Below are 12,497 nucleotides of genomic sequence, written 5' to 3'. Positions count from 1 at the left end.
AGTGCTTTATTTTAAAAAATGAATATTATAGAACTGCAGGATGTTAAAACTTCCCAAACCACAGGTTTAAATCACAGACCAAGTTTAAAAATTATAATTCAAACACCTCAGAAGTCAAAGGTGCAAAAACACTTGATTGCTTCTGCAGTTAACCTTTATCTTGGCCGGAAAAAGCAGCAAAAAAATAATAGGCAGTACAGTACCTTAGGGACTGGATGAGCTGAAGAAACTGCAGCCGGCAAAACTATACTGTGTGAAATCTCTCTTTGTCTTCGGAAAAAGAAATTTCTTCTTTGTTGACTGCTTGACTGCTTTTGTAAGTAGATATGATTGAGTGATGAAGAGAAAATCCTGTGACAACCTAGAAGCAGAAATAGACATATCTTAAGTAAAAAAAAAAACTACTTAGTGCTACATTTTAAGATGTTGCGTTGTTGTCTATTAGATCATTATTATAATCCTTTATTGGCACAAAAGAGAAAAAGCCCCGAATAGAAAGGAAAGCAGTGGTATTCTGAGTTCTAGTACAATAGTAGCAAAGCATATTTATTAGCTAATAGTATGTTTACATAAATGTTTGACAATGGAAAACTCTATTCTAGTGGGTAAAAAACATATAGAAACATCTGCTAAACACCAGGTCTATAAAAAGAGCAATTTCTGCTGTGGTACCTTAAAAGCAGCCATGTCCAGGATGACCCTAGATTCAGGGCACTGTTTGGGTGGCTTTATGTTCTTTAAAGCCATTTTCCTTTCACGAATCCTGGACAAATTACCAGCTGCACTTTTTGCCCTCGATAGGATTACTACTCTGTGTTAAGTTCATGTGCAGCGAGGCATTATACTGAAAGTCATTGTAATGAATGCTCGAGTCAGATAAAGACTAAATAGCAAAACTGGAGGGTGTAACCCTGACAGGAAACGAATGTAGGGTCCTAAAGTACCCACAACAGGAATTTAGAAATATCTATCAAAATTTTAAATGCACACATCCTTTGACTCAGCAATTCATCTCCTAGGACTCTACTGTATGCAATGATGGATGTCTGAAGATGAACTGTAGCGCTGTTTGTGGTAGAAAAAAATGGGAAATAATCCAAATGTCCATCCGTAGGGGACTGGTTAAATATATTATGGTAAATCTATACAACAGAAAACTATAGAGGTATTAAAGAGAATAAGCTAAATCATCTCTATGTATTGACATTGAAAGAGGTCACAATATATTGTTAGGAAAATAGCAAATGCTGAGCAGTACATATTAAAAGTTCATTAAAAGGAGCTTATGTAAAAAGCTCATGTAAAAAGAACTTATACATTTATACAGGCTTGTATATGCCTATAAACTTTCTGAAAATTGATATTCAGCAATTGTGGTTATTTCTGGGATATCTGATTGGGGCTGGGGTGGGGAGGAAGACTTCCTGATTCCTTCTGTTTTCTTCTATACTGATCGACTTTTAAAAACATTCACTTGCATTACTTTTATAATTAAAACAATAGTTTTGGGGCTTCCCTGGTGGCACAGTGGTTGAGAGTCCGCCTGCCGATGCAGGGGACGCGGGTTCGTGCCCCGGTCCGGGGAGATCCCACATGCCACGGAGCAGCTGGGCCCGTGAGCCATGGCCGCTGAGCCTGCACATCCAGAGCCTGTGCTTCGCAGCGGGAGAGGCCACGGCAGTGAGAGGCCCGCGTACCGCAAAAAAAAAAAAAAAACAATAGTTTTAAAAATCCCCAACATGCCATAATTGCATGTCAGGGGTTGGCAAACTACAGCCCAAAGGGCAAATCTGCCCTGCTGCCTATTTTTATATAGCCCCAACCTAAAAATGATTTTTATATTTATAAATGGTTGAAAAAAATCATATTTTGTAACATGAAATTATACAATATTCAAAGTTCAGTGCCCATAAATAAAGGTTTATTGGAACATAGCTACGCTCATTCACTTACAATTAGCCATGGCTGCTTTTGAGCGACAGTGGCAGAATTGAATAGTTGTGACAGAGAACATATGGCTCACAAAGCCTAAGATATTTACTACCTGCCCCTTAGAGAAGAATTTTGTCGACTCCCGGTCTAGAGCACTGGTTCTCGAAATGTGGTACCCAGACCAGCATATTAGTATCACATGGGGAAAAGATGCAAATTCTTGGGCCCCTCCTCAATTTACTGACTCAGACTCTGGGATGTGGTCAGCAATCTGTGTTTTAACAATCCCTCACCAGAGTGATTCTCATGCACACTGAAGTTTGAGAATTACTGGCCTAGAGTAATCTTCCAGCTGTGAAACATAATGGAAACACAAATTGCAGGTGAGTATTAGCCCCAAAACTCAAGATCTCTAAGTGGGAGAAAGGAAAAATGGGGAAAAGGCACAGAAGCAAACAAACCCCGATAGTCATTGATTCAGTGTCCTAAGTTTCACTCAATCATGCTCTTCCAGAAAGCTGAAAGTAACATTGTTGAATCAAACTTACAGAGGTGTTTCAGGTATTATTTTAAATAATTCCAAATACCAGACAAAATGCTGCCAGTAATATCACTTCTTTAAAAAGAAAAAAAGTTGCTTAATAGAGGCAGGTACATATTCCCTAAAGCTTGTGAAGTACAACATTTCCCTAAAGACAACACCACCAGCCCCAGGATGTTAACTGTCTATGAGGGGCAGGGTAGTTTCCTAGTAAAAGCAGATGGTTGGAAAGCAGAAGCCTGGACTTCTGTCTCAGCTCTACTACTTGGTAGCTGTGTGGCCCTGAGCAAGTGTCTTGTTTTGAGTCTCAAGTGAGAATTAATTGGAATAAAGTCTGTGAAAGTGCCCTGCCTTTAGTAGATGCCCCAAAAAATGGTAGTTCCTTCAAGAATACTTGAAAAGTAAAATGAGAAAGAAACCCTGGGCTTCACTATAGCTTCTAATACTGAGAACTTATTGTGCATCAATTACTATGCTAGGCCCTTTACATATGGTAGCTCATTAATCTTCCTGAGAACCCTGTAAACTGTGAACTGTTGTTACTCATTCCACAGTTGAAGATACGGAAGCACACAAAGGTAAGTAACTCTGCCAGAGTGCCAAAGCTGCGGGAAAGCAGGTCCAGTTACCTTCATGAAGTATGTTGCTCTCTCATGCGTGAGAAAAAGATGAGCTAACAACACACAAGGACACACCTGAAAATGTAAAAGGCCTCACAAAACTAGTAAAAGTTACCACTATTATTATTATTTTTTTTGCAAAAGTGGTGATGGGTTGACCTAATCCATCCTCTTTCTCAAGCCAAACTCCCTTTGCTGACCAAACACATGCTGTAGAGGTTTGGCTGGGCAGTCTGTGGACACAGAATGGAAAAATCTGGGTCCCAGTTAAAGCCAAGGAAAGGCTCAGGTGGAATCAATCCATGATTCTGGGCTCCCTAACTGCATCCCTAGGTAGGACCAAAGACAAGCTCCCAAGTGTTTCCCTCCTGAGAAAAGCATGTATTATGATGACTATTAATAACGATAACACTAATAGAAATAGAAAACAATAATAGCGGTTAACACTTAATGGCCAGTTTCTTTAATTAAGCACAGTGCTAGGTGCTCCACACACATTAAGTCTTACCAGTGCTGTTAGGGAGGCAGGCAGCTGTTGATGTCACTAGTTTATGGATGAGGAACAAAGGCTCACACCTCTGGTGGCCCCAGCTAGAGTCCTCGAAGTCCAAATCCAGGGCTGTGTCTGCCGCTCCAAGCTGCCTTTCAACAGTGTGCACGGGCTCTAGTAGCTGGTATGCTTTGCTATAGCATGTGTTTTTTCAGGGATCCAATTTCAAAGAAATTTTTTTTTAATCATGAAAAAAAATAAACATCATGGAACCAGCCAACATTCAGAATGAAGGTATTTTTCATGAAAAGTCTTAGAACTGATTTAACTGGGAGGCATTGTGGTAGTGAAAATAACACGAGCTTTGAAGTCAGATCTGAATTACCAAAACTTCTGAGCCCCACTTTCTTCACCATTACATGGGAATAGTAGTGCTTTCCTCACCACCAGGTTGTGAACGTTAGTTGAGATAACACATATCCCTAAACCATCTTTTAAAAGTAGGCGCTCCATGGGGGAGTTCCCTGGTGGCCTAGTGGTTAGGATTCCAGGCTTTCACTGCCATGGCCTGGGTTCAATCCCTGGTCGGGGAACTGAGATCCCGCAAGACACGTGGTGTGGCCAAAAAAATAAAAAAGTAGACACCCCATAAATGTTAATGTCTTTTCCTTTCCCTTCTCAACACTCAACATGTTTACCTGTGGGCCTTGAAATTTACTTATTCTTTTATTTGACAATTACTTACTGAGCTCCTCCTACATGCCATGCTTTGGACACGAGGTGAACCAGGTGACAAAGTCCCTGCCTCAGGGAGCTCATATTCCATGGTGCGACACAGACAAGAAGCAAACAAATACATTCGATTATAACAGATGGTGATATTCCTGATGAAAAATGGGCCCGAATGACACCGCATTGGAGCTAGAGGTTCTGCTCCTGGTCCTGCCAGGAGCTAACTGTGTGACCTCGGGCAGTAACAACAGCAGTGAACACTGGCTGAGAGCCTACTGGTGCCAAGCTCTGTGCTGAGCACTTCACAGACACTATCAACTGCTACAGAAGGTTTAGTAAAATGAGGGAGTGAACTTCATAATCTTTGAGGTCTATTTTTTTTTAATATAAATTTATTTATTTATTTTTGGCTGCGTTGGGTCTTTGTTGCTGTGCGCGGGCTTTCTCTAGTTGCAGTGAGCTGGGGCTACTCTTGGTTGCGGTGTGCGGGCTTCTCACTGCGGTGGCTTCTCTTGTTGTAGAGCACGGGCTCTAGGCGCACGGGCTTCAGTAGTTGTGCCTCGTGGGCTCTAGAGTGCAGGCTCAGTAGTTGTGGTGCACGGGCTTAGTTGCTCCGCGGCATGTGGGATCTTCCCGGACCAGGGCTCGAACCCATCCCCTGCATTGGCAGGCGGATTCTTAACCACTGCGCCACCAGGGAAGTCCCTGAGGTCTCTTTTAGCTCTGACATGTGTGCCTTCGTTCAGCAGCTTCTGACTGTCATGCTATGTCCCAGGCAATGGGACGATGTAGAGTCTGATCAATTTTAGGACTCATGTAGATTTTTTTCAATGCAGTTGATAACATGAAAGAGAGGTCATCTTTATCAGTATTATCAAGTTCAAGTACACAGTCATTACAGGGGGAATCTTTCCAATGTTCTTAAACTCAACGCATGAAGTCATCAGGTCTCTACTAGGAGATCTGAATGAGGCTTCTCAGACATTCACTTCTAGAATGAACAGTGTCGCCAACATACCTGTTCTGCTAAATAATGGGCTCACTGCCAGAAAGAGGCAAGCACCTTCACACATGACTTAAACATTGGGAACACAGCCTGAACATATCCAATCTGTTGACAATTATGGTTTTGCAGTGTTCTCAGCAACTCCACTTCCATAAGATACATTTTTATTGGAAGCAAAATCTTTTCTTTCAATCTGATAAAAGACACCCTATAAATGTTGTCACAAAGTAACAGGATAATAAGGTACCATGCCGTGTTTATTCTACTAACTATTCATTACAAACCAGAAAAAAAAAAACAATTTAGTGTTTTCACAGGTGAAATGAAGAAATGGTCTTACATCAATATGTGCCTTTAGAAGATAATGGCTCTCCAATTAACATGACAAAAAATGCGGGGGGGGGGAGATCCTCAACTTTGCTTATCATAGTATAATTCATAAATAGCAATTAACAAATTTTCTAAATGCAGAGGGAGTAAAATTAAAATCCCCCATCCCAATTATACTCAGGGTCACAAACTACATTATCTGCTATAGATCACTCTAGAAAAGGTTTGTTGAATTTCCTATATATTTCCTTTCTTTGTAAAAGCACTGCTTTGTACATCCAAAATGAACACATATGTTATACATCTGTTATATTTCAATTTAAAAAATAACTAAATAGAAGAACTGCTGATACCTTCTAATAACTACATGTAACTTCCAACTTGCTACCATCAATGTTACACAGCTAATTTGATGATGTCCATCATCAGAGGCAGGGACACCAGGCAGGTTTCCATCAGCCTCGGGACTGGCCCCTCGGTCTTCTGGGCACCATCATTCACCCAGGACTCACAGCAAACCCTCTTTTGTTAAAGCTATTTTTAGGAAACAAGGGTTAAGTTGACTAATCTGAAGTTTAGGAGATGCCAGTAGGAAATCATCAGAAACCTCAGAAGAGGAGAGCCCCAGATCAGCAAGGAGCTGCTTTGGACTAATTTGATCTTAAAAGACATGATCATAGCAAGTGTTGTTACTGTCAATTATGTAACAGAAACTCTCTATAAGGTTTCCTTAGGCAGTAAATCTATACGTTATCAGTTATGAATACTAGAATACTTACTGTTATCACAGGTAATAACAAGAATTTATTTTCAGTGTCATAAAAATTCTATTAGCTCCTAGTTTGAGCTGAATGTCAAAAATTATAAGCAACTGCTTCTTTCCTTCCACGGAGGAGCGCGCTGTGCGGCCTGAATGTCTATTGAAATTGCTACATGACCCTTGGATCCTGCAGCACATTTTTCATATTCTAAATTTGTATTTGAAATGAAAATCTAGGTTACAGTTTTAAATATTTTCATATTCGGTAATAACATCAATTTCTAAAAGCTGCATTTTATTTCCCTTTACAGATTAAGTCTGAAAGGTGGGACTACAGAATTCAAGTATGATGGGGGAAGAATGCATTTAAAATAACTAATATTGCTGCACATGACATGCCCTATATTCACTGGCCTCTTACTCAGGGTTCATTTTAATTGTTATCTGCGCGTGCATTCTATACCACATAATGAAAAGCTTCCATTTCACCCACTGAGCCCTGGGTTTTTATGTGTACCTCTACTAATGACCCTTAATTAAGCTGATTTTACCCTCGGAAATGCAAGTTTTCTTTTGGTCAACAAGTATTTTTAAGAGAGAGTTCTGAATGAACTTCCAAAGAGACATTTAAAATGCCTATTAATGCTTATTATCTTAAGCAGTTGTAAAACTGAACAGAGTACATTTGTACTCAAGTGTGGGCTACCAACACCTCTATGTTTCACTGTACGTTTCCAGGGAAGCACTTTCACCCTCCAGAGTGCCATCAATCCTCAGTTATGGTATGTTTCAGAGGCTTCAAGTATCTGGGTAGAAAACAACACAATAAAGTAGCCTGTATCACTTTACATTAGGCAACAATGTCAACCAGAGATAATATGTAATTTAAAAGACACCCTGTAAAATGTCTTGCTGAATGTATTTTTTCGTAATGATCAGCAAATGTCAAATCTAGTAACAAAACTATTATTTATAGCATATCAACATCTAATTGATTTTACAAATGGAGGCAATTATTTTGGATGAAGGGAGGAATGCCTGCCAGATTTAAATGATTTATGATTACTAAGAGAAAACAACGTTTTGCTAATTCATTTTCAAATATGGCTCTTACACTCATTGATGATTTTAATTTTAAATCAAAGGATTTGCTAAAATAATACATTAACTCTAAAAAAAAGCAACTTGTGACAGCAGTTCAAGATATTTTTAACTGTTTAGAAATATTGCTTCCTACAGTAGGCTCAGGAGGGACTGTACCACAGAAATACATTTTCACGGTGCTGATTTAGAACCACAGAAAGATCACAGTTCATGAACTCCAACCAATTACCCAGGGTAGGAGCACAGGGTCTTACAGCACGGCGAATGCAGCCATGTCTCATATTTCCTGACCTAAAATATTGACTGTCCGCTTGATAGGTTTGATAACTTGCACAAATGTCGTGAAAGGAAAATTAAATAGTCTGCCTCACTCTCTGTAACTCCCATTGATTTTTATAATCTAGTAGTAAGAGGTACATGTTTTAAGAGTAAATGAGAAAGAAAGTTCCTTCCCATATCAAGGAGACTATAACGCAGAGGAGAAGCTCACATTTCACAAGAAATAACCTGTGCATCTGTTGAAGAAGAAGAAGAAAAAGAAAAAGAAGGAAAAAAACCCCAAAACAGCTAGGGGAATGCCCCAGGCTGAAGCAGATACTGATTGGGCAAAGCTTAAGGACAAGGGCCCTTGGAACTAAACAAAAGCAAATTCATTCTGTTGACAGATGTTGATTACATCAAAGCAACAAGGAACTCCCCCAACTCCCCTTTTTAAAAAAACAATTAATACCTCTCTACAATCTACACAATAAGGACAAAGTAAGTTTTTAAACCAATCATAACAGACATTATTAAACTTGCTTTTTAAAAGTTTTGGTTGAGTTCTGGTGTGCTTTTAGCTATGAGCTTCTCCAAACAGTGCTTTATTCATTCCCACGGACATGTCTGGGGAGCTAAGCTGCCCATGCCATCAGCCCCTTCCTTCCAGGGGTTAACTGCTCTGACTGCCAAATAAAATACAGAGCAAGCCATGTAATTATGGAGACAGTCAAAGGGCAGGCTCTATTTTGAAATCTATTTGCATGGACAAGGTCTTCCAATTGAGCTTACAGGAAACAAGCTGGTAAAGAGCCTCCTTTTCCCCAGATGCTTTCCACACTTTTTTTTTTTTTTGCTTTCCACACTTTTTCTCCAATTCAGAAAATCATGGATATGGACACCATACACCATTACTTCCTGGATTTCAAGCTAAGATGCCATTACAAGGAGAGGAGTGGATCTGTTTCACAAACCTGTAAAAAAAAACTTTTTTTTTTCTTAATTAACAGCATTTGGCAACAGCATCCGGCAACAGCCTCTGGACGATAAAGCTACAGTGTTTATTAAACAACATTTCTCAAGAGGATACAGGCCAATTGTTATGCAGGTGTTGGAAAACAGATCATTTTCTTTAATGCTCAAAATAAAGCACAGAGTCAAGCCTAAAGTATGCTGGCATAAACACTTATCTGAAATAAAGATTCTACTCGACATCCAACAAGGTTGTCCTTGAAGTTATTTATAGCTAAGATGGCTAAAACAGTAACAAAGATTCCACAGAAATAAAAAAAAAAGAAATGTGTAAAGCATTTTACGTGACACAAAATCCTAGCTGCTTAAAGCTCTAAGTTTGCAATTTCTATGAGACTTTATCATACTCATATTAGAATTGGGCCACTACAACTAATAACACTAAGTAGTCAGAGGAAGGTGAGATAGTAGTCTCCACCACACATATGAGGCTGTGGATGTAACTCATCATCAAGCCTATAAACCAGAGCCTGGAAGTCCTGGTTCTAAAGAAGATGAGCTGGAAAGCCAGCCATAGAGCACTTCTGGGAAGAGGAAGGGTGGCGGCCTGAGGGCACCCCCTACCAATAATAACAACATTCAAGAATGATGCCCAGGTCATGGCAAAACATGACCTTCCCCAAGGCTCCATCAGGAAGTTGGCTCAGTGCTACATCCCTCTTCCTATTTAACAAAATGTATCAATAGCAACTGATAGAGTATAATGTCAATGACAAGTTCAGAAATGGGTTTAGGAAAAATACTTCATTTTGCTTCTTAGCAAAAGCTAATTGGATAATATGTTATTATTCATTACTTTACATCACTAGCACCTAGGGATCTGTGATTTAAACAAAAAGCATTCCCCTCTTCTTGGGTGACAAAAACAACCCAACCTATTCTAGAAACACAGATCAATAAACATACCTATTTAATAAAGTAGACTCATGTTTGTGAACCTAGAAAACAATTCCTTTAGGCCGGCCCAATCATAGCCGGGGGAGGAGTGTCAAAGATTATAGTAAGAACACAAAATCTAAATTTAAAAGCAGATCATTTGGTGGATAAGTGGAAGTTACACAGAAATGATTAACCTGTAAAAGGAACTAGGACTACTGTATGAAATTTCTCCATTTAAGATGAAAAATGTTTTGTTCAAAATTTGAATTTAAATTCCTCTTTATAATCATAAAATATTGAGTCACACTGAAATAGTATATGCTTAGAAAATCCCATTGTGTCTCAGCTAAAGTTTAGAGAAAAGCAGCTTTTTAGCACTTCAACAATACATATACTCAGGCAACTTCTTGGACAAAGAAATATTGTACCCTTTCACAGGAAATAAAGAAGCTGTTTATTAGGGCTGTGGTTAAAATGTAATAATTCATTCCAGTTGAGCCCTGTGAAAAATGTCATCAAAATATCATTTTCTTTGCCAGATTTTCTGGATGCCGTAGTATCATTTAAATACAGAATAAAAGTCAAGCTCTGATCAGAGTAGAAGTACGACACCAAAATGACCCAAAAGCAAACATTCATTCTGTCAAAGTAACAGGAAAGAATTTCACACAGTCCTGATACCCAGAGAATGCACACTTCTAGGTTAGCACAGAACATCTGGCAAACTTCAACTTTCCAAAGTCTCTCAAAAAAACATTCCTATTACCTCACATACTTGGGTTAAAGAAGAGGAAAACATAGAAAAAAATTTATATTAAAGCACACAAGTAAGCATCAGAAAGAGCAGTTTCACAGAAATAACACATGGAATTCAATTTTAGAGAAAGTCTGTATACAAGTATCATGAGTTTACAAAAGACTGACATAATGAGAAAGTCTTTCTTTAATTCTTTAAAAAAGACTATTCTTAAATACTACTGTCATGTAAAATACTACTCAAAATATTAGTTATTTGGATAAAAATATCCAGTAATAGAAGATGTTGGGACTTATAATTTATGATCAAAGGCACAGCTTTAGTATGAATATTTTTCAATTGTACTAAAGCCTTTGAAAAGACTGTAATTTTAATCTTCCCCTCACAACAGGGTCAACTGAATTCTATATGCAACATGCTCTAGTTATATTGTTGGATGCATTTCTTTTCTCTTTTTTTTATGAGCCCTTTAAAGTTATTTATGCAAATAATTGGTATAAAATAGCTCAGAGCTTTGACCCAAACTACAGTATCATTACCAAAAAACCCCTACAAAACCCAAAAAAATCTTAATATTTTCCTGAGAATGCTTTCACTGTACAGCTCCAAGTGAAAGGCATGAAACAAAAAGAAACCATTTGAATATAGATCCTACGATGGTATTTTGACAATTGTGGGAGTTCTGCCCTGTAACCAGGCAATAGAAGTGGTAGGTAGTTAGGTAGGTCAATAATCACAACCGAAAATAAGAAAGCTAAGCTCCAGGAAAACAATATATTTTCAGCTTCTGTAGTTGAGATTACACAGATTCAAGACAATAGAAGCCAGGATCACTCATCAAGCAGTCATTTTCACAAAAAATAAAGAGAAAATACACAGTAGCCTCTTTAGCAAAAGAAAAAAGTTCCAAATTATCTGAAGGTAGCTTTTTGAAGTGATGTAGTTATGTTGCCACAAATAACTTTATATTTAATTCAACTATGTAGCCTTAGTTAACCACATGAAGAAATAACAGCTCCATTGCTTTAAGAATTAATGCAAAAAGTACAATGTATTAAAATGGTACAGGCTTAAAAGGGGAGTCCCAGAGAAGCCTGCTTACAAATTGGCTCTTGTATTTTTTTTTTCAGATATGGATGCTCAGCTATAAAATCATTATTTTCTGTACTAAAGATTAAAAATGAAAACCACTGCTACCACTACCCAAATGTGTACTCTTTACCTGTATAAAGCAGGCTGCCTCTCATAGCTGAAAACACAATATTACTTGAAATCCGTAGCTGACCAAGGTCATTCACACTTGGTGGAATGAAAAATTCATCATCTCATTTTTAGATTAAAGTCTTCAGTAGAGCCACAGTCCTGAAATATTTAATGTGTACAATATCTGAAGCATGCTATTGTCTAATGTGAACATTTTTTGAACTATAGTTCTACCAGAGTGTTATAAAACAAAAACAAAAATGCCAAGATAAAACATAGCCCATTTGGAGGTAAAAATAAATAGTAGAATTTCAAACACTTAATATTTTGCTTGTGAATGTGCCATGGGATTTTCCTCTGAAAATTATACTTACTTGAGTTTCTAATTATACTTACTTGAGTTCTTGTTTAAATTGTTTTCCCTTCTCTGAGCATTAGTTGGTTTACTTGGACAAGTTAGTTAAATTCTCTAAGTCTTAGTTTGCTCATCCGTTAACAGGAATAACAATACCTTCTTCACAGGCTTGCTATGATAACTGTATGACATGAGGTATGGAGAGTGGCACAAGGTAAGCACTCGATAAATGGTAATTATGATCACTGGTTGCCTGACTATGTATGGGAGAAGGTCACTCTAAAATGGACTGATCAGTAGGTAGAAACCAGTCTGAACGTCAAAATGTGTTTTGGACAATTCACAAAGTAAGTACTTCACAAAATATTCATGAGATCCTAGGTTGGGTCCCAGAACTGCTACTTAAAAACCATGCTATCCAAAGCACTGGTCCTCTCCTGCCTTTATCACAGGACCACCCTGACCATCAAATGAGACTGCAGATGTATAAACACTTTA

The 12,497-nt window shown here is 38.2% G+C and overlaps 1 protein-coding gene across 1 annotated transcript in view; it reads right to left on the bottom strand.

Moving 5' to 3' along the window:
* Positions 1-12,497, bottom strand: part of METAP1D (methionyl aminopeptidase type 1D, mitochondrial) — a 79,617-nt gene that overhangs the window by 17,242 nt on the left and 49,878 nt on the right. Inside the window, 1 exon segment of the mRNA XM_024732916.1 lies at positions 204-361. Coding sequence (XP_024588684.1) covers positions 204-361 — 158 coding nt within the window.

This window comes from Neophocaena asiaeorientalis, unplaced genomic scaffold (genome assembly GCF_003031525.2).
Source record: "Neophocaena asiaeorientalis asiaeorientalis breed wild unplaced genomic scaffold, Neophocaena_asiaeorientalis_V1.1 scaffold96, whole genome shotgun sequence".
Taxonomy (NCBI): domain Eukaryota; kingdom Metazoa; phylum Chordata; class Mammalia; order Artiodactyla; family Phocoenidae; genus Neophocaena; species Neophocaena asiaeorientalis.
Note: the sequence above shows the minus strand (reverse complement) of the source record. Positions and strands in the feature narration are given on the sequence as shown.